The 19,971-nt window shown below is 40.3% G+C and overlaps 1 protein-coding gene across 1 annotated transcript; it reads left to right on the forward strand.

Moving 5' to 3' along the window:
- Positions 1–1,247: 1,247 nt before the first annotated feature.
- Positions 1,248–3,488, forward strand: gdf3 (growth differentiation factor 3; the record flags this gene model as incomplete). Its single annotated transcript, XM_083908396.1, has 2 exons — positions 1,248–1,545; positions 2,635–3,488. 2 exons carry the CDS (start codon positions 1,248–1,250, stop codon positions 3,486–3,488), a joined length of 1,152 nt encoding a protein of 383 aa, XP_083764522.1.
- Positions 3,489–19,971: the final 16,483 nt, after the last annotated feature.

A 19,971-nucleotide genomic window follows, 5' to 3' on the forward strand; every position in this document is an offset into this window, starting at 1 on the left:
TAAGTAATGCACTCAACCACCATGGTCTCTATGCACACTTACTCCGTCGCTGAAGAGAAAGCATGTGGAAGTTTGTTTAACGTTTGATGAACAACATTTGGATAAACCTATGAAACACTGGGAGAATATCAAGACCAACATTGAACTCTTTGGATGCCATAGCACACATCATGTTTTGGAGGAGAAATATCGCTGCACATCACCCTAAAAACACCATACCAACAGTGAAGTTAAGAGGTGGGAACAGCATGTGGGGATGTTTTTCAGCGTATGATACTGGCAGAATTGAAGGAAGGATGAAGAGACAAGGGAAAAAAATCTATGGAAATAATTTAAGATCAGAGTTTATTGAAGAGGCTCACAGAACCTTTCAAGATTTGGAGATAGATTGTGTGGAAGAATGCCCTGTTTATTTGTGGATTAGTTGTGTTGTTAATGACATCTGCTGAACAGTTCATGTCAATAGCCCCATTAGAAATACATTTACTGAGAAAGACCTGTTCAATACAAAATTTCCCCACTGTATATAAAAAGTGGATGTAGTAGTTTTCCAGTTTGCTTGTTGGGGCTAATCAGGAAGCTAAAATATACTCAATAGCCACCAGGGGGCGACTCCACTAGTTGGAAAAATAACTCTCCTTGAGTGGAAGACAATGGGAAAATGATTTTCTCACCTGATTTAAAATATCAGTAGACATTTTCCTGAGAAGTTAATGCTCTCAACCACTTGTTTTAGCTCCTCATAGATCAATATGTCAATTTTGTAAATTATGTTCCCATGTAGAGGAAATAAGAATGGCACACAAGTGGACACCAGCGTGATTGACAGCTGGCCCCAACAGCCTATTGTTGATTGATTTTTCCATATGAACCACAGTTTTGTCATGTGTTTGGTGAACAAACCTGGAATTATTTTAGTCATGAATGAGTGACTGGACACAAATATAAAATGAAACCCTTATTCAACATAATTTAAACTTGGTAACTCTTGTTTTACATTGAGGTTTTACTTTGCTTTTTGGTTCATGATGAGCTTCACTCGCTCTGAGCACCTGACCTGAGATCAGTGTCTCCGTGTCCCCGCCCCTCCCTCACCTTATCTCCGGCCTGTCCGCCTCATTCTCATTAACATAATGATGCAGCTGCTCACCGGGTGGTGTCAGAGGTTAAAACTAACGTAACTGCGCCTTTTGGCACAAAAACCAGATCAGGTGAAGAACCAGAGCAGTGACGCGTTAAAAGCCAACATGAGGCCGACCGACCTGACCAGTGTCCTGCTGCTGCTCGCTGCGTGTTGTTGCGTGTGCGTGTGTGATCTCTCACACGTGGAGGAGATGAAGAGCCAGGAGCGGTTCTTCCTCAGCTCCCTCGGGCTCTCAGCGCGGCCCCAGCCCGCAGGGAGCCACCAGCCCCGGCGCCACGTCCCCTCTGCGCTGTGGAGGATGTTCCGGAGGTCGGAGAGCGTTCAGCCGCAGGAGAGCGACCCGTGTACGGTGTCCGAGTACGGAGTCCGCGGGAACATCATCCGATATGTACAAGACCAAGGTATCAAGATTACATATAATGATAATGAGATTGACTTTAAAGCCCCTAGATGATTACATAAGGTTTAAGATGTATATGTAATAATATGATGGATTTATATTATGCAACTCAATTATTGTTTTTATACTTTATAAATCATGGGAACATAACGTTTTTGGATAATATATAAGGTTTCTGACCATTTTACTACAATTTATGTAACTGCACTTATGTTTATTATAACATTGCATTGCCAAGAGCTGTGATTGATTAATTAATGTTATTTTTTATTTACTATGTAAAAGTGTATTTAGCAACACATACATCCAACACAGTCTCTGACATAATGTATTTAAATGAAAAAAAAGAATCGTATGTAAATTCTTGTATTTCTATAGCCAAAAAAGTGAAGTTATAATAAAGTGAAACTGCAGGGCTTACAAGCCTTAACACATGTTATCTGCACACACAGTTTAATGAATAGATAGATTACTTTTATTATGAGACAAATGTCTCAAAATGTCCATGTCTTTTTACTATAGCACTGTCTCACAATGCAATGTTAGAAAATTCAGAGTTAAATCCTTTCAAACTGAATAAAATGACTCACAAGAAAAGAGTAAAACGTGTTATCCTAAGACATTTTAAGTAATCATAAATCTAATTCAGTGAAATACTTGAGCCTCTCATGTCAAACTATTATTGACCTCCGGTCTCTGCAAACAACAAGAAACTAGAGCTGCAACTAACGGTTATTTTCGTCATCGATTAATCTGTCGATTATTTTCTCGATTAATCGGTTGGTCCATAAAATGTTGATCAGTGTTCGTCAAACCTGGAAATGACGATGTTCATCAATGTCTTGTTTTGTCCACAAACCAAAATGATTCAGTTTTAATGATTTCTTTGTTATGTGGAGCCAAGAAACAAAGAAAATATTCGCATTTAAGAAGCTGAAAGAATCAGGAATCTTGTTTTAATCATGAAAAAAGCTTCAAACTGATTATCAAAATAGTTGCCGATTAATTGAGTCATCGATTAATCGTTTCAGCTCTACAAGAAACTAAATAAACTGTGACGAAATCTAATCCCCCTGCTGATGTTTTGCAGGCAGACTGGTGTCTGGGTGGAACAGCGTCTGTCAAGCTTGTGTGGAGAAGCAGCTTTTCTTCAACATGTCTGTCCTGCAGCCTGTGGAGTTGCTGTCTCTGGCTCAGCTGGAAGTCAAGTTCCACTGGAAACCCTTCAGACCTGCGAACCTGCTGCAGGGCCCTCGCACCCTCAGCGTGTCTCTGTACAAAGTGATGCGAGCCACGCTGAGGGGGGCCGATCCCCAGGCCAATCGCAGGCTCCTCCTGTCCCAGTCCATCCAGCTCCGGCCCGAACCCATCTCCATCACCATGGACCTCACCTCGCTCGCGGAAAACTGGCGCAAACCGGGACGCAACTACGGTTTGGTTTTAGAGCAGCTTCCTCTCATCGAAGACCCAGAGGAGCTTCTTCCCTTTCACCCTGGGAACTCTCTCCCGCTGGAACCGGCGTTCACTCTGCCGCTCATCCAGGCCTCTCTGGTGGCCGTGTCCCTCAACCCCCACCAGTGTCGCTCCAGACAGAGGAGAAGCGCCGTGCACCTCCCTGTGACGCCCAGCAACGTGTGCAAGGCCCGGCGCCTCTACATCGACTTCAAAGACGTGGGCTGGCAGGACTGGATCATTGCTCCACAGGGCTACATGGCCAACTACTGCAACGGCGAGTGTCCGTTCCCGTTGAGCGAGAGCCTGAACGGCACCAACCACGCCATCCTGCAGACCCTGGTGCACTCCCTGGACCCGCACGGCACGCCTCAGCCCTGCTGCGTCCCCATCCGCCTCTCACCGATCTCCATGCTCTACTACGACAACAACGACAACGTCGTGCTGCGACATTACCAGGACATGGTCGTGGACGAGTGCGGGTGTCGATGAATTTCCGCGTCAGCTTTTTCAGTGTCTACAGTTAGAAAGTGTTGAATTCCTTCTGTCACTGCAGTAACGACATCGGTGCTTTTAAAGAATGTAAAACATTTTTATGAACTAGTTCTCAGACATTTTGAGAAGATTCTTTAAAAAAAAAAACATGATAATAAAAATGGAACATGACACACTTGAGGGCTGGTTTTGAAACACAAGTGTTGTTTTTTTTATTAATCCACTCCATCACAGCAACCTCAAAGTCAGATTACCTGCCTCCTACTCGGTTTGACTTTTTTATTAAACGATCAAAGTTAAAGTTAAATTTTTCAATGAAATTCTCAAAGATTACAATCTACACTAAAGTCGAGCTGTAGCACCACAGCAAATGTTTTCCCTTCAAAGTTCTTGAAAAATTTAAATTTTCCATAAGAGCACAGTGTTGGATTAACCCTTAATGCAAACCTTCACGTTAAATGTAATTTTAACTTCTTTTTTGTGTAACTCAAACTATATAAAAAATAAAATTAATGACAAAAAAAGCAGCTTAAACCTTGATATTGATACAAAGGTTCACAGTAGTGAAAGATAAGCACACACCGATATATGGAGATTAAGTTTCAGCCTTCATCACCACCGTTCCCCTGTGATACAAATGTTTCACCGACAGTCTCCGGCTACTCTTTATCTTTATCTACCTAGAAATTAACTCTCTTATCTCAACTCTTCCTGCATGATAAGACTCACCACCTCCTCCCTCCCAGACCCAGACAGACCACTGGGGGGTTGCCATGACGACAGCTGGTCGCCACAGCAACCGGGAGAGGCTGACAGGTTGTAGTAATTAGTGCGGGAGGGTGAGAGAAATGTTTTTTTTAGGTGTGAAAGAGTGAAGAGAAACATGTCCAAGAAGCTTGTTTTGACTACATACATGTTCCCAGTGAGTCATACAGTGTTAAAAAACAAAACACAAAAATTTTTTTTTCAAAGGTCCAGTCTGTAGAATTTGTTCTATATCATATGGTGAAACTGCAGATTATAACAAACTCCAAAGTAAAAGATTCATGATTAAATATGTCGTATTTTTCACAATGGGGTGCAGAACTCTTTTGAGATATATTCCTGAAAATTTATCATGATTGGGAAATATTGTAATTTTTCATGAACACTTCAGATTTATTTAGAATTTACAAGTATATGCTCACAGCGCTGTTGACAGTCGAGCATTCATAATAAAAGCGTACTTTTAGTGCTACAACTAATAATATACATTTTAAGGAAAACAACATATTTTAGACATTTTTCCTGTCATGTTTGAAAAATGTCTGGGCCCCATATCACTTTTGGAAAAACCAAGGAACCAATCAAAGATTTATGTGGTTTAATTTAGTGGGAAAAAAACCACAAAAAAGTCCTGAAAAGCTGAACATTATTGGCACATACAATGTCTGACATGTTGGTTTTCATGCGTGAGTTTGAAGAACTTTACATTACAGCAGGATATTAAATCTCTTACATTATCAGTCTGATCCACTTCAGCCTCTAATGCTCTGTCATGGGGGATTGGAGGCAGGGTGTCACATATTTAGATCATCTAAATCAGCAGCTGACAACAGCTATACTTTGTTTTTTAACACATAATCTGCCAAATCAACAAATCCATGCATATTTAATTCTACATTTAACAATATGGGATGATTTATTTCGCCTTGATCACTAATTAAATCAAATTCAAATATTTCTAATTATTAAAAAAAAAAGTTTGATCTGAAAGAAAGGAAGAGTTTTCTCCACCATTCAGCTTTTTGTTTACCTCCTTATACCTTGCTGTTATAAATTCTGCCAGTTCCCTCACTCACAGTGTTCCCCTCTGATGTGTAATATCAGTGAGCTGAAACAGAAGATGAAGGAAAGTGAGAGGGAGGGGGACAGCGGGGAGACGGGGAGCGAAAAAGGGAGACACCTCAGGCACTTCCACAGAACTTTGCTGTCAAAGACAAAGTCATTTCCACTTCTTCCCTCTGGGGCTGAGTCCACACACACACCACACTCAGATTTACAGAAGCATTTGTCTTCCTGTCTCCAAAAGTAAAACACACACTCAGTCACTCTCTCTCCCCCTTTCCTAAATGAATCTTCACAAGGTTACGCACACGGGAAATTATCTTCACTCTGCTTTACACCGATGCCTCTCTTGCTCTGAGCAAAACATTGTTCGTTACTGTTAGACACTGGTTTTTGAGAAAAAGTTTGTCTAAGGGCCAATTTCAATTCCTATCCCTATCTTAACCCTCAAGCTCAAGCCTTAATCTTAACTGGCCCTAAAAACCAAGTGTTGAGGGTTATTCTGTCACTTAGAAATGGGACGCCCCTTAAATGCAGATACGTCTTCAGACTGTAGGGGGCAGAATAACGCGAAAGCTGCGTCCAGTCTGTCAACTCCAAAAAAGAAGAAGAAGAACACATTTACGTCACGATTATTTATTACGATCCGTTTATCAGTCAAGTTATTAGGTTGTCAGTTAGTTATAAGATGATACTCATACAAATACCACAACCACAGACATATTCAGCTGACAGTTACCACACACCACGGCTTATTGAAAAGTAAACAAAAGCAAACGATCGATTGTCTGCACCGGCCGGCTATTGACAAAAGATCGTAAAATAAAATAAAAATAAATGTTACGCAACAATGAAGTCAGTAATCCATAATATGGGCCTAAACTAAGATAATACAATGGTTTTCATCATTTTTATATCTCTATTAACAAAGAAAATACTTAATTTGTAGCGTACTCGTTTCGCTGCTTTCATCTTTGTTATGTGAAAACATGCAATGCATTCTGGGTAGCCCTTGCTCCCAAGGGTGGTCTCGGAAAATCTCAATATTGAGGGCGATACAGCCCTTAAACTTGCGCCTCAACTTAATTTTTCTCAAGAATCGGGACAGCACTTGCACTTTACACATTTTTGAGATTGAGGGTTAAGTAAGGAATTGGAATATGTTGACTTGAGCCAGTTGTCATGTAGGGTGAATTAAGTCACTTCACATTTACACATCTTTAATTTGGTCATTTACTTTGGTTTGATTCAGACCGAAAATGGTGCTTGATGATCAGATATTTTTAATTTGCTCTAGAACAGGTCTTTTCAATCCTGTACTGCATGTTTTAGATGTTTCCAAACGGTCAACTCTTCAACAAGCTCTTCAAAAGCCTGTTAATGACCCATTCATTTGCCTCAGGTGTGTTGGAGCAGGGAAACATGCTAAAACATGCAGGTCAGTGGGAGAAACACTGCTCGAGAAGATAATATATCACCACTGCACGTGTCTTTACTTTTGTTCCATGATGATTTTTTTTGTGGCAACTGAGAAAACTAACAGCTGCTTGATCTGGTGATTAAACCGGGATGTCGTATAACTAGATAGAGTATATTTCCGTGTATTGTGGACTGCAAATAGTAGGAATCAATGCATGCACACACACTCGGTAATCATTTTCTGTGCACATTCATCGACTGGTGCCACAAAATGATATAGATCTTTGCTCGGCTTGTTCAATGACGTTTAAATTAATAATCAATAGCAGCTGTGATGGAGGCTGATTCCTCAGCCGTCCCGTCTGAATGTAGCTTCCTCACTCCATCTGTATCTCTGTCTTCAATCCATGACCATTCTTCCATGCTGCAGCACAGAGTTTTTTGGGGAAGATTGATCTGTCCATGACAGTTTTTATATCTACGACTGAAAAAGGTTTTTATTCAGAAGTCCTTTTAACTAAACTTTTTTCATGCTAGTACTTATAGATTGTTCTTCTCAACTTAGTTTTCTTTCAAATATTTTTCATTTTTGGGTTTAAAATGTTTCTTTATAGCAGGGTTTCTCATTCCTGGAGACCCACTGTCCTGAGTATTTGACTCAGGGGTGTTGGAGCAGGGAAACATCAATACATGCAGGGCATTGGGTCTCCAGGACCAGGATTGGTAATAATATATAATCTACCATTGTGTATGAAACTTGCTTTTATAAATAAATCTTAAGTGGCTGAACTGGAACTCCAACTGTATTAACCCTCAGGTTTATCATGAAACAGGTCGAAATTCATCTTCACCTCATAGGATTTATTCTTCATGTCATCATCTGCTATATGGTTAGAGTTTTGCTTGACTTTTAGAAGCTGTAATCATCAACACAGCATTTACACCATACTTTTTTCTACTTTTCTGTTGATATGTCAGTTATATTCTACTATTTATTTAACTTACTTACTCCAATTCAGATTAAGTTTAAATACAGCAAGCAGTAGGAAGACAAAGTCAGAATCAGCTTCTCCTGGATCAGCTATGGCATAAAACTGTTGCTGGCTTTACATAATTGAAAACTCTTACAGGAAACGTCCTTTATCTGCTTTGACACTAGACTACATTTTAGATCAAATGCAAGATTAATTCTTCTTGAGAGGTGGTTGTAGTGGAACATGGGACAGAGTGGAATTGCCATTATTTCAGTCAGGGATCTAAGTATTTGTGACAGAGTGGAAAATGTTCCTCTATCCACCAGCAGGGGGCAATGTGGCTTCAGCTCAAAGACCAGTAAAGGTATACGTGTGTGTGTGTGTGTGTGTGTGTGTGTGTATAAACTCTTATCAGTCTGAGCTGACCACTGCAGAGACCATCACTACTGATATGAATGTGGTCGTGTGTCTGTGTGAAGCTTAAAGATTAGTTTTTATCAATTATACATTAGCATTTGATTTAAGAGTTGGCTTATTATCAATAATATTATCAAAATATTAAACCTATATTTGTCCTGGTGTATCACATTGTATGCTTATTGCAATGTTTAAGCAAGTATAAAATATACTGTATATAAGTGGCTCTTTTTTGGGGGGTTCCCAAACAAATGTTATATTTCCTCAACCTTTTGGTTAAGATTTATGTAAATATATTTTGAGTTCCAATACAACAGTGTTTCTCGATTGTGGTCCTGTGAACCCACTGACCTGCATGTTTCCCTGCTTCAACACACTTGATTCAAATGACCGTAGTCGTAATCAGGATTTTGCAGTGCTCGATGATGATGATGAGGTGACCGTTTTGTGTGTTGAAAGCAGGGAAACATGCAGGTCAGTGGGTTCACAGGACCAGAGGAAGCCTGTCGTGTAGAAAGTTTGGGAAACACTGGTCTCGCTCGTATCAAGCAGTTTGTAGTTATTCTCGGTGCCTGACTGTCAACGTTTTCTTCACAAGGGATCCATACACACAACAGCTTAGCCAATAGGAGCATTATCTGTCTGAAAATGCTCTGTGAGTGGTCAAAGTCTCCTGTCACGGGCCAGATTGCCCAAAGGCTGTAAACCAAGGCTTACTAAGAGAGTTTGTGTCTATACATGGTGGTGGTTTATCCCATCAAACCGCTAAATCAGTGTGTTTCCTGATTTACTGACACAGTTCCAGCACGACAGGGCTCGACTCTACTCTGTTTATTTTGCTTTTCCATTAGCGACAGTACCTGGTACCTGGCACTTTTTAGTACCTGCTCTGGTGAGGTTCCAAATGAGCTGAGCCGATACTAAAATGTGATGTCGACAGACTGCCGGACATTTCTAAAATCTCAATATTTTGTCTGGAATCTGGTGTATTTAGTGACGGCACTGCTGAAAGCCTGCAATAGTGAGCGGCATCACGACCCCTTTTGCAGTATTTGCGTCTGGCCTCTTCTCTCCGGTCATGCAGGAAGTACTGAACTAATCTTTTTAATGAACTGATTCCAACGATTCACTACACTGAAAACAACTGCTTTGCTCATCACTACTTTGTGTGTGTGGCGTATCAAACGACGTCACAGCAGTTTTAATGAAAAACCCAGTGCCTGGTACCCAAACCGTGTAGAGTCAAGCCGTGCCATGCTGAGTGGTGCTAGAACTGTATGGTGGAAAAGTGCAATTAATCAGCATTGTGTGAACTCATTTACCTGTATTTAAAAGCTAGGAACTACAGCTTTAAGGTAATTATACAATTATTTCTCAGTAAAACTAGAACTATGTTGCCTATCCCAGCTTTAAAAGTAGAACACAACACTCAGTTTATATTACGATAATTATTATTAAATGGCAGAAACTTTGCTGTGATGCAATTTCACATTTGCTCACATAAAAAAACATGTAAATAAATATTTGACACTGCAAAATGTGATATGTTAATGTTGTTGTTCCCCATCTCTGTGACTAGATGTTACTTAAGAGTCACAACTGTGACTGTGGGCACCGCTGATGGGAGCAGACGATCACATGAGTGGCAAAGATGAATTTGAGGCACTGATGTCCACAGTGAGTACTGTAATACACCATGTAATACGACAAGCACTCTGACTAATGTTCTGTCAACACACACACACACACACGCACACACCCCCCCCCCCACACACACACACACGCACACACACACACTTCTTGGCTTGCATGTCTCTAATCCTTTTACAGTCTATGTCACACTGACACACACTTGGCGCACACACACACACACACATACTCTCTCTTGCTCTCTCTCTCTCGCCTAATCAATGGTAATGCAATCTCTGTGTATCCTGCCCAGTAACACAAGCAGCTCTGTCATTAACATGCTAACCTACACCTTTGGTCACACACACACACACACACACACACACACACACACACACACACACACACACACACACACACACACACACACACACACACACACACACGCGCGCGCATGCTGTTTGCATGTAGGAACATGTACGTACAATCATCGGCACACTCAGCCAGATGTTGCACAGGAGACGTTGTTATCACTGTGCTGTGAAAGTCCCAGCAAGAATATGAGATAATTAACAATGTTTAAAACTACGCAAATTAGTTTTTTTTTTAAATATTATAACCAATTAATCATATAACTTTGTGAGTGTGCGTGTGTTGCAGTGAGGGCAGAAGAAAAAAAGATTGCAATCCCTGCTGTTCTACAGAGCTTTACTTCAAGCTTGTTGTGATTTATAAAGTTTGTGCAGCATTTTAAAAGCCTGATAAGCTTCACAGGAGTCAGTAGAGTACAAACCAGAGCAACATTTGTTATGTAGATGCTAACACAACTCCACAGTGGCAGATACTTTTTCCTATTTTCCTGCACAAAATACTGTAGCTCAAAACTCAGGATCAACAGCATTAGCTATAGGGTGATGCGTTTGTTGAATGCAGCAATATTTGCAGCACAGTTCACAAAGAAGAAAGCTCTGTCTGGGAATTCTGTTTTCCAGTTGTCCACCTGTACCATCCTTTGTTCAACCTCGACGATACTTCTTCAAATACAGTAGAGACATTCAGTCTTACTCACTGAGCAATCAACTGAATAGAAATTGGTGGTCAAACTTCAAAGTCACCGTGACCTCAGGAAACAAGATTTTAGACCCTTTAACATTTCATTTCTCTTCAGTCTTTTCAGTTTCTCTTCTTCTCTTCATCTAAGAAAAGTATGAAAAGAAATGTGTAGACTGAAACTGCATTAGTGTGCTGAGGCACACAACTGGGAGATGGACGTCGAGTTTCATTTTCAGTTCTTTAGCTTGTTATACATGTTAAACCTTATTTTGGCAGGCATACTTCTGATTACCATAACTCATAGATAAACGTTTTTCATATCTATGAAATTCAAAAATTATGGACTGGCAATCTGTCCAAGGTGTACCCCACCTTCCACCCTATGTCAGCTGAGGATAAAGTGGTAGACGGTGGATGGATTAATACCGGAAAGCAGATAGATAGCACTCACTCATTTAATATTTTTTGAAAATTCTACAGCCATAAAATCAATATAATAATAATAATAATAATACATTTTATTTGAAGGGCTTTTACTCAAAGATACTTACACACAATACATCATAAAAGCAGTAAAAACAGCATCAAATAATAAGTTTTTGTCATTGATATGAAAGTTCAGAGGTCAGTGCAGTCACGGATTTGTATGGGGAGAGAGTTCCAGAGGGAGGGGCCAGCAACAGAGAAGGCTCTGTCGCCCCAGGTTTGGTGCTTGGTCCTGGGTGGTAGAGACAGGAGGTTTGCGTTGGATGAGCGGAGGCTACGGGATGGGTTGTGGCGGTGGAGCAGGTCAGTGAGGTAGGAAGGGGCCTGGTTATGGAGGTGCTTTGTGTGTGAGGAGGAGGATTTTGAATTGAATTCGTTGTGGGACAGGAAGCCAGTGGAGGTTCTGGAGGACAGGGGTAATGTGGTCACGGGAGCGGGTGTGGGTGAGCAGACGAGCAGCAGAGTTCTGGATGTACTGGAGTTTATTATATATATTTAATATATAAGGTTTTTGATGGTGTGCTGTAGAGGATGCTGTTGCAGTAGTCAAGTCTGGAGGTGATGAAGGTGTGGATGAGGGTTTCAGCAGCAGAGAAAGAGAGTGATGGGCGGAGTCGAATATAAATCCAGGCGGCCTGAATATCATCATGGTCATAAGAGGGTTAAACATGCAGTGGCGTGGTTGCCATATATTTTTGGAAAATATGTAAATGTGATGCTACACTTATACCCGGGGTTACACTGTGCACTAATGCATCCGCATACATAACTGTCCCACTGTCAGTTTTATAGTTTTCATTTTCACATGTCAGCAACAGGCAGAGATTTAAAGTAAAAATGTGTTTGCAAGAGCAGCACCAGAGAATTGTCACATGATAAGAGATGACAAGACAATAATAACAGACAGTAAAGTCATTATTTACATGAAATATCCAGCAACAACATGTGTAGTAGAACTTATCTATAAGCAGAGTTACGTCTTACTTCCTTGTCTGAGAGAAAAATATCCACACAGGCATTCCTGTCACGGTCCGTCGTCAGAGGCGATTCTAGAGTCTGTAGGGGCCCTAGGCAAAAATTCCCAGGGGGCCCTTCTAACCAGTGTTCATCACCATTATGTTACAAATAATCTGACACCAATGAAAAATGTATGCGTTCAAAATATTTTTTTTTCAAAATAAATGAAATGAACTTGCAGAACGATAACTTCACAGAGGTTAAAGTGAGGTGGGGCCCCTTTAGGGAGGTTTACTACTGAGATGTCATTGCAAATTGCCCAATGTTTTTTAAGGGGGACGGGGATGCGGCTGGTCACTGCACATTTCAGTATAAACAACCCTCAGACTGGGGCCCCTATCGGCTCGGGGCCCCAAGCAGTTACCTGCCTTGCCTGTTCACAAGCTGCGCCTCTTTCCGTCGTCAACGTCCTCTTCACTTTCAGGTGTCTGTATATTTAAATTCTTCTGCAGACAATCATTTTCCTTCTCCTCTGGTCAAAACATTTTTGGGAGGTGTACTGAGCCTGTTTAAATTTGATATCTATATTCAATATCTTCGACGCATAGTTGCTGCTCCTTCTGCTCGCGTTCTGTGTGTTATTGTATTATTTGGCTGGGTGGCCCAATCGTCCAAAACACCAAACCAAAACATAAAAGCAGTCTGAGGCCCTCAATTGAAAATGTAATTTGTGAATACATAGTGGCTGTGCCAATATAACATGTTTCCTTAATTTCTGATGACACATCATTGTCATTTTATGTTATGTTATTTTATGTTAATATAATACATATAGTCTTTTTTACATAGAACCTTTAAGTTTCTGTAATGCTACCTATTAGAGTGAAATTATATATGCAGGCGCTATTACAGTGTTTAGAGACATGATGTGTTTCCTCAGGTGTGGACTAAATGAAAAAAACAAACATAAAAATATATTGCATTGAGACAAAGTCATTTGACACAACGATTACACCCATAGTGGTTCAGTTTTGGTAGACTCTGCTAACAAGGTCAAAAGCAGTTCAAGCACATTGCATTTAAATGTGTAATAAGTAAATGTAAAGGTCTCTGAGTGCAGTGCGATGTTTTTTTTTTTGTTACACTGATCAGACCACAGAACGGTTAGTGCAGGATAAGAGGAATATCGTTTTTATTGCACTGTCTTTAATAGTTTCCTTCAACCCCCAGTAAAAATGGCTCCCAGCAGCTTTGTGAAAGGGTCTTAAGATGAAAAAACTCTTAGCTCAGAAGTTTTTTCGGTGCCATTTAGGAGATCTCCTGGTGGTAAAATAAAATACTCTGTGAATATGGCCCCTGGACGTCAGCGTGAGTTGTGGCTGGTGGTGTCCTGTAATGAGGTGACAGCAGGTTCCACCAACACACATTTTAACACACACACACACACATAGAGGTGAGACGATTACCCCTGACCCTCGAGCCTGCATATGTGTGTGTGTGCGTGCGTGTGTGCGTGTGCACAGCGGCATGGGCTGAGGCAGTTGAGTACTTAACTCAAAGCTCACACTGCTTCACACTTGGACAGTTCAGTGCGTTCACATTAATTCTTACACAAATATGATTTTAATGAGCTTCAATGAACATCAGCGTCACTTATTTAGACACTTGAAGATCTTGTGGTCAATGACCCTCCCCAGGTTAAGGAGCCATATTTATGGAGGATATTTTTGGTCACTGAGCCAGTGCCATGACAGAAGTGGAACTTCTACCGTGATGTTCATTAACTTAATTGCGACCGGAGTCTATTTTATACATTTTTTAGCCCATTATGTCCGTTCTGTGGCTCCCTGCTGTTTCAGGTAGTCATTGTCGAGGTTATGCTTTTTTTAGTAGGTGTAGTTTGTGGGATCTTTGCAGGATTATGCAAATACTATACTGAAATTATTTTGATTAAACTTGGTGGGAGGGTGCAGACCAAGGACAAACTCATTATCTTTAAGAGTGGATCCAATTAAGGGGGTGTACATAGGATTACTTTTTTTTTGTTTTACTTTGTGACTTTGTCATCTGAGTCTAGAGTGTGAGATTTGGTGTGGATCCAGGACACATTTTAATTTGCGCAACAATTAACATCTACACATGTGAACTAGTGGATGTCTGAAATGGTAAAACACTTATACTGTAAACATCTTTGATCCTTTATGTGTGATGGCAGTTTTTATTTTGAGGGGGACATATTATGCAAAATCAACTTAATCATTTAAATCCTCATATTTGGGACTCTGGAGGTCCTATTTGTTGCCAAAGTGTGAAAAAAGATGACTCACTCATGTTTTTGTGGCACTTCTCAGTCAAAGTACAGTAGATAATACATGTGATGTTGACTTCCGCACTCATTGGGACTTTATAAGACGCTTAATTCCTGGAATTGTTGTCTCGTGGTGTTCCGTTTTGTCCGTAAAACATGCAAGAGTGCTGGCGAGGGCAACGGTATCCGAAAAACGGAAGTCCGCAAAGTCTGAGAAAAGTTCTATTCTTGGCTCCTCAGTGCAGCACAGAGTCCTACACAAACTTCCAGCCTCAGAGGATTTATCTGTCCAGTGGATACATGTTTTATACGACGGCAATGTGCCTGCTATGAGCCTGCAAATGATCACTTTTCCACTCCCAGTAGCCTCTGTGGCTGATGTTATTTCCTGTCCCTTAAGATTCGTTTTACTTTTTTTTAAGGTGGACCTAAAGAGATACTACTAAACCGAGCATTCTGAACAGGACTGTTTTGGCAGGGTGATTGAACTGCTGTGGTGCTTCATCCTTATGGTATTTTGAACAAAGCATGTCACAGACATGTTCATTAGGACACCAGGGAACTAGGTTAACTTGGAGAAATAGGGTATAATGTTCCCTTTAAATGTTTTTGACCATTTGGGTGCCTTGAATCACTGCTGGAAGAAAGCCACAATAAAAAAAAAATCACACCCATACGAGTTCCAGACAGGATTGAAATCACTGATCAGCACATGCAATATTAAAATCACAAATTCCCCAGAGGAACAAATCCTTTTCTGAACGAGGCCTCAATGCATCTGAGTTTGGAGTGATGAAGGGGGAGTCGCTGACAGGATTTTTTATTTTTTTTAATCTGTGCACACTAAACCAGAGATACAACAGGTATTGAAGATAGGAAGACATATATATATATATATATAGATCTGACATTGGTTGAACACCGTGTGTCTTTGTTTGTGCATGTGTGTGCATGCACTGGCGAACACATACACGGCAGTGTTTTTTTTTTCCCCACTAGGACTTTCAGACCAGCAACCAGTCGAATTTACAGCATATTGATTAAATTAGCATTCGTTCCACAAACTGAATATTAACTCAGCCAACACACACACACGCATGCACTCACGCATGCATGCACATTTGCATACATGCACACGCACACACACACATCTTTGCCATGATTTGCACACAGGTCATAATGAAGGACAGTCAGTCTCGCACGCACTCACACACACACACACACACACACACACACACACACACACACACACACACACACACACACACACACACACACACACACACACACACACACACACACACACACACACACACACACACACACACACACAGTAGGCGTACACGGCAGTGATTAATTTCTCCTCAGAGACTGAAAATTGACTCTTTGGAAAAAAAATCCTTGGTCATAAGGCTGAAGGTGCGTCTGGTTTGTAGGTCAGTGAGAAATGGCGACAGGCGATGATCACCTGTCCCCTTCTGCAGGGAAGAAAGGAAATTTTATTTTCTCTCTCATTTTATTTCTCCAGGGAATATTGACAGAACCGATGTACAGAAACATTCAGCACCACATTAATGCAGGCAGCTGTCCAGTAATAGTCGGTACACCTGAAACAGAGTGAGGCCAGAAACCCAGTGACTCGTTGTGTAAGCAAATGTAATATTAACTTGTGTAAAACATGACAAATATTGTTGTAAATCACCACACATCAACTTTCTGCTAGGGACGTTGTCTGGTATTTCTTTTTCACAAAGGGATGACATAACATGAAGAAACAGTGTCTACAATAACAGCAAAAATCCTTCATACAATACAATTTCACAATAACATTATATGTGTCTACAGTAAACCAGTTACAGTACTTTAAATATCTACAGCAGTGGTTCTCAAAGTTTTTATACCAACTGACACCTGAGAAAATATTGAGTAAGTAACACAATTATCGCGTTATACAGTGGTGTAAATACGCACTCTGGTCAAAATTCTGTTGAGGAAAAGGTTGGAATGGAACAGTCTCTGCAGATTTGGCATATTTAACAAAATAAGAGTTTGATTATATTTTGAGAGAAATGCAGAATCGCTCTGTTTATGAGTGAATACAAGTGTTACTATAATCCCACACAGCAGCTCAGGAGCTCCATGATTTCTGATAAGACCCAAGGCCTAAGTTAAAAAAAAGGGCACTGAAACAGACAGACACCTCTGTTGTTGGAGGTCTGTGAACTGGGCTGAGATGTGCATTAAAAAAACACTTCATGAAAAAATAGCCTGTGGGAACTGAAAGGAGAATTCTGTGTTTAGTTACAACTTAGCAGAGAGCGGGGGAAACTTTGTCGGGACAACGCCAGTATAACCAAGATTAATAATATTTAATACAAAATATAACGTTTTTAATGTCACATGTGTTTTCAATAACAAGTGTAGCAATCAGGTGTGAATCAAGACGTGAAGGTAAAATTTCGGGGGTAAAATGAATGACTGTGCCAGAAGCACACGATAAGCACGTGTGAGCCTCATGCTCGCATGCGCACAAGGAGTAAACAATGATCACCTTTAGGTGCATGGATTTTTGCACATACGCAATTAAACCAAATAATGGGAAGCTAATGGTGGAAAGGCTATGTGATGGACAGAGAGAAAAAAGAGGGTCTAGGGAGGAGTTTACCCCCTGACCCAGAGAAGAAAAGGAGGTGCACAACGAGCGCAACTTCAGTATGTACTTGGTGCTGCTCACTTGGTTTTCTTTGTGGATCCTCAAATAAATACCTTTTGGACCTGAAGACAACAGATTCAACTCTTTGTTGTAAGGTCTTGCACGATAATTCCTCAGGTCCATTACGATCACATACCCTGGTTTATACAGTCGAAGAGTAGTTGCGTACCACTGGTGGTACACGTACCACAGTTTAACAACCAGCAACACAGTAACAGTACATCATGTACTGTATCTACAGGGACAATATATCACACATCTACATAAACACAATAACATTACTTCATATAGTAACAATACTTGTATCTACACAGTAACATTAGTATCTACAACACAACAGTAACAATACTTAATATATCTATACAGTAACAATACTTTAAGTATCTACAGTAACACTGAAACAATACTTCATATTATAGAGTAACAGTACTTTAAGTATATGCAGCACCACAGTAAGCATACTTCATATATCTACAGTAACATTAGTACTTTATGTATCTACAATGACACAGTGAGGATATATCACAATAACAATACCTTATGTATCTACAGTAGCACAGTAACAGTACATGATCGATGTACATCAGTACATGTACTTCATGAATCGTGAAGGCCTTGTGTAGGACAGAGGGGTCCTTGTACACTGTCTCATAGTCAGTCCATGTACAAAAGGTATTTCCTTCTTTCTGAAGGTCCTGAAGCTTTGGTCAGACTGTTGTATGTATACTGTCTAAAGGTGAACAATAACAATGAGCAAACAGAAAGGCTCTCCTGAATAAAAGAACATTATGTTAATTCTGCGCTCTCTTTAAACAATACCTGCAATTTAACGGATTCTTCTCCCCCTGAAATCAACTAAAAGGCATCTTACTTAAATAATTAAAAACAATCTCATTAAAATGCATGAAACCCCTTGATATACCAGCCTAGCAGGAGACTAATGATATGCACTAATTAGGCTTTTCGGATCATTTGCTTCCTCGTTCGTTCCACTGACTTTTGTCTTCCTTCTGTCCCTGTTGACAATTTTCATTCATGAAATTCCATCATCATTATTTATGGTCATTTCATAATTTCATCATCATAGTTACATTCTAATGCAAAATCAATTCTCCTCTCATTTACAAATCTGACGTGGCTTCATCTAACAGGTAAACGGGGAAGTGCCGTCAAAACATTTGAAACACCAAACTCAGTCAGAGTGACACTATTTACATTAAATGAAGTGCAAGACAATGTTTTCAATGACAAAATGCTACACTTAACACTAATCATATCATTTAATTTTCAGTGAGCAGCATTTAGAGTCTTGTTATGATGTGTGTGTGTGAGAGAGAAGAACACCATTAATGCCTTCCAAATGAACAAGAATTATGTAAAAGATGTACAGTTCTGTATTTCTACAAAGGATAAGAGAACATCCTTCATCATGGATGATATCTCAACTGTCAGTCTGCTTTCATGTTAAATATCCACTGATTCTACTGTATTGATTGCATTGTTGGGACTTTCTCCTTTTCGTCTGTTTCTGATGATCAGCATTTTCAAGTTAATCATATCCAGACATCAGATATCCCTGTCCATCTGGTACTCCTGGCAGATTCAAAGCAAACAATCAAACTGAACATGATTGTTTGTGAAACCTGTGAAAACACGAGCCATGGTGGGGCCGGATTTCTGGATTTCAAAGAACAACAGAGCTTCAGCCAGAGTGAGCTGAAATAATCAGGCATCACATTTAGACTGAGATTCAAATGCTTCTACACTTCTGCTTAAGAGTTGAGATTGTAGTGATTCTTGTTTGTTACAGCAGTTATAGAAGCTTCACAACTGACAAACTGTGTCAGTTAAGGATCATGGAAATACGTTGTTTTTTTTCATTTAATGAGCACCATAATGTGACACATTTTCCAACTAAGGTCGTTTTCACACTTAATAGTCTCCGCTAGACTTGGGGCCAATTCCAATTCCTATCTTAACCCTCAAGCTCAACCCTTAATCTTAACTGGCCCTCAAAACGAAGTGTTGAGGGTTATTTTGTCACTTAGAAATGGGACACCCCTTAAATGCAGATACGTCTTCAGACTGTGGGGGGCAGAATAACGCAAAAGCTGCGTTGTGACGTAAATGTGTTCTTCTTCTTCTTCTTTTTTGGAGTTGTCAGACTGGACGCAGCTTTCGCGTTATTCTGCCCCCCACAGTCTGAAGACGTATCTGCATTTAAGATTAAGGGTTGAGCTTGAGGGTTAAGATTGAGGGTTAAGATAGGAATTGGAATTGGCCCTGAGACCTACAATTTTAGGAGTTTGCTTCTTTTGTGTGCATCAGAGTACAAATGAACCAGAGTTTCCGAGCAAATTAATTTGGGTTCGATTAATAAGGCCTGGTGTGAATGCACCTTAAATCCACTTCGACTACTGAAGCAGTACATAGGAAAAACACACTTATTTTGGTCTCATTTCCTACCTCCCCTGTTTGCGCACACATCTCACCATTTGATGATGAAAACCTATATGACACTGCACCACCGAGATGTGGTGGAGGCATCAGCTGAAAATGCTGCTCAGTCACTTTAAACAGGGCTGTGTCTTGTGTTGTTCAGCAGCGTTGTGGATCCATCGCCTCGCTTTACTTGAGAGATGTTAAATTTTCCAAGAAGCAGCATGAGTGATTTCCAATCAAATTAAGATTACATCA

Source organism: Microchirus variegatus, assembly GCF_963457635.1.
Source record: "Microchirus variegatus genome assembly, chromosome: 22".
NCBI classification, from domain to species: domain Eukaryota; kingdom Metazoa; phylum Chordata; class Actinopteri; order Pleuronectiformes; family Soleidae; genus Microchirus; species Microchirus variegatus.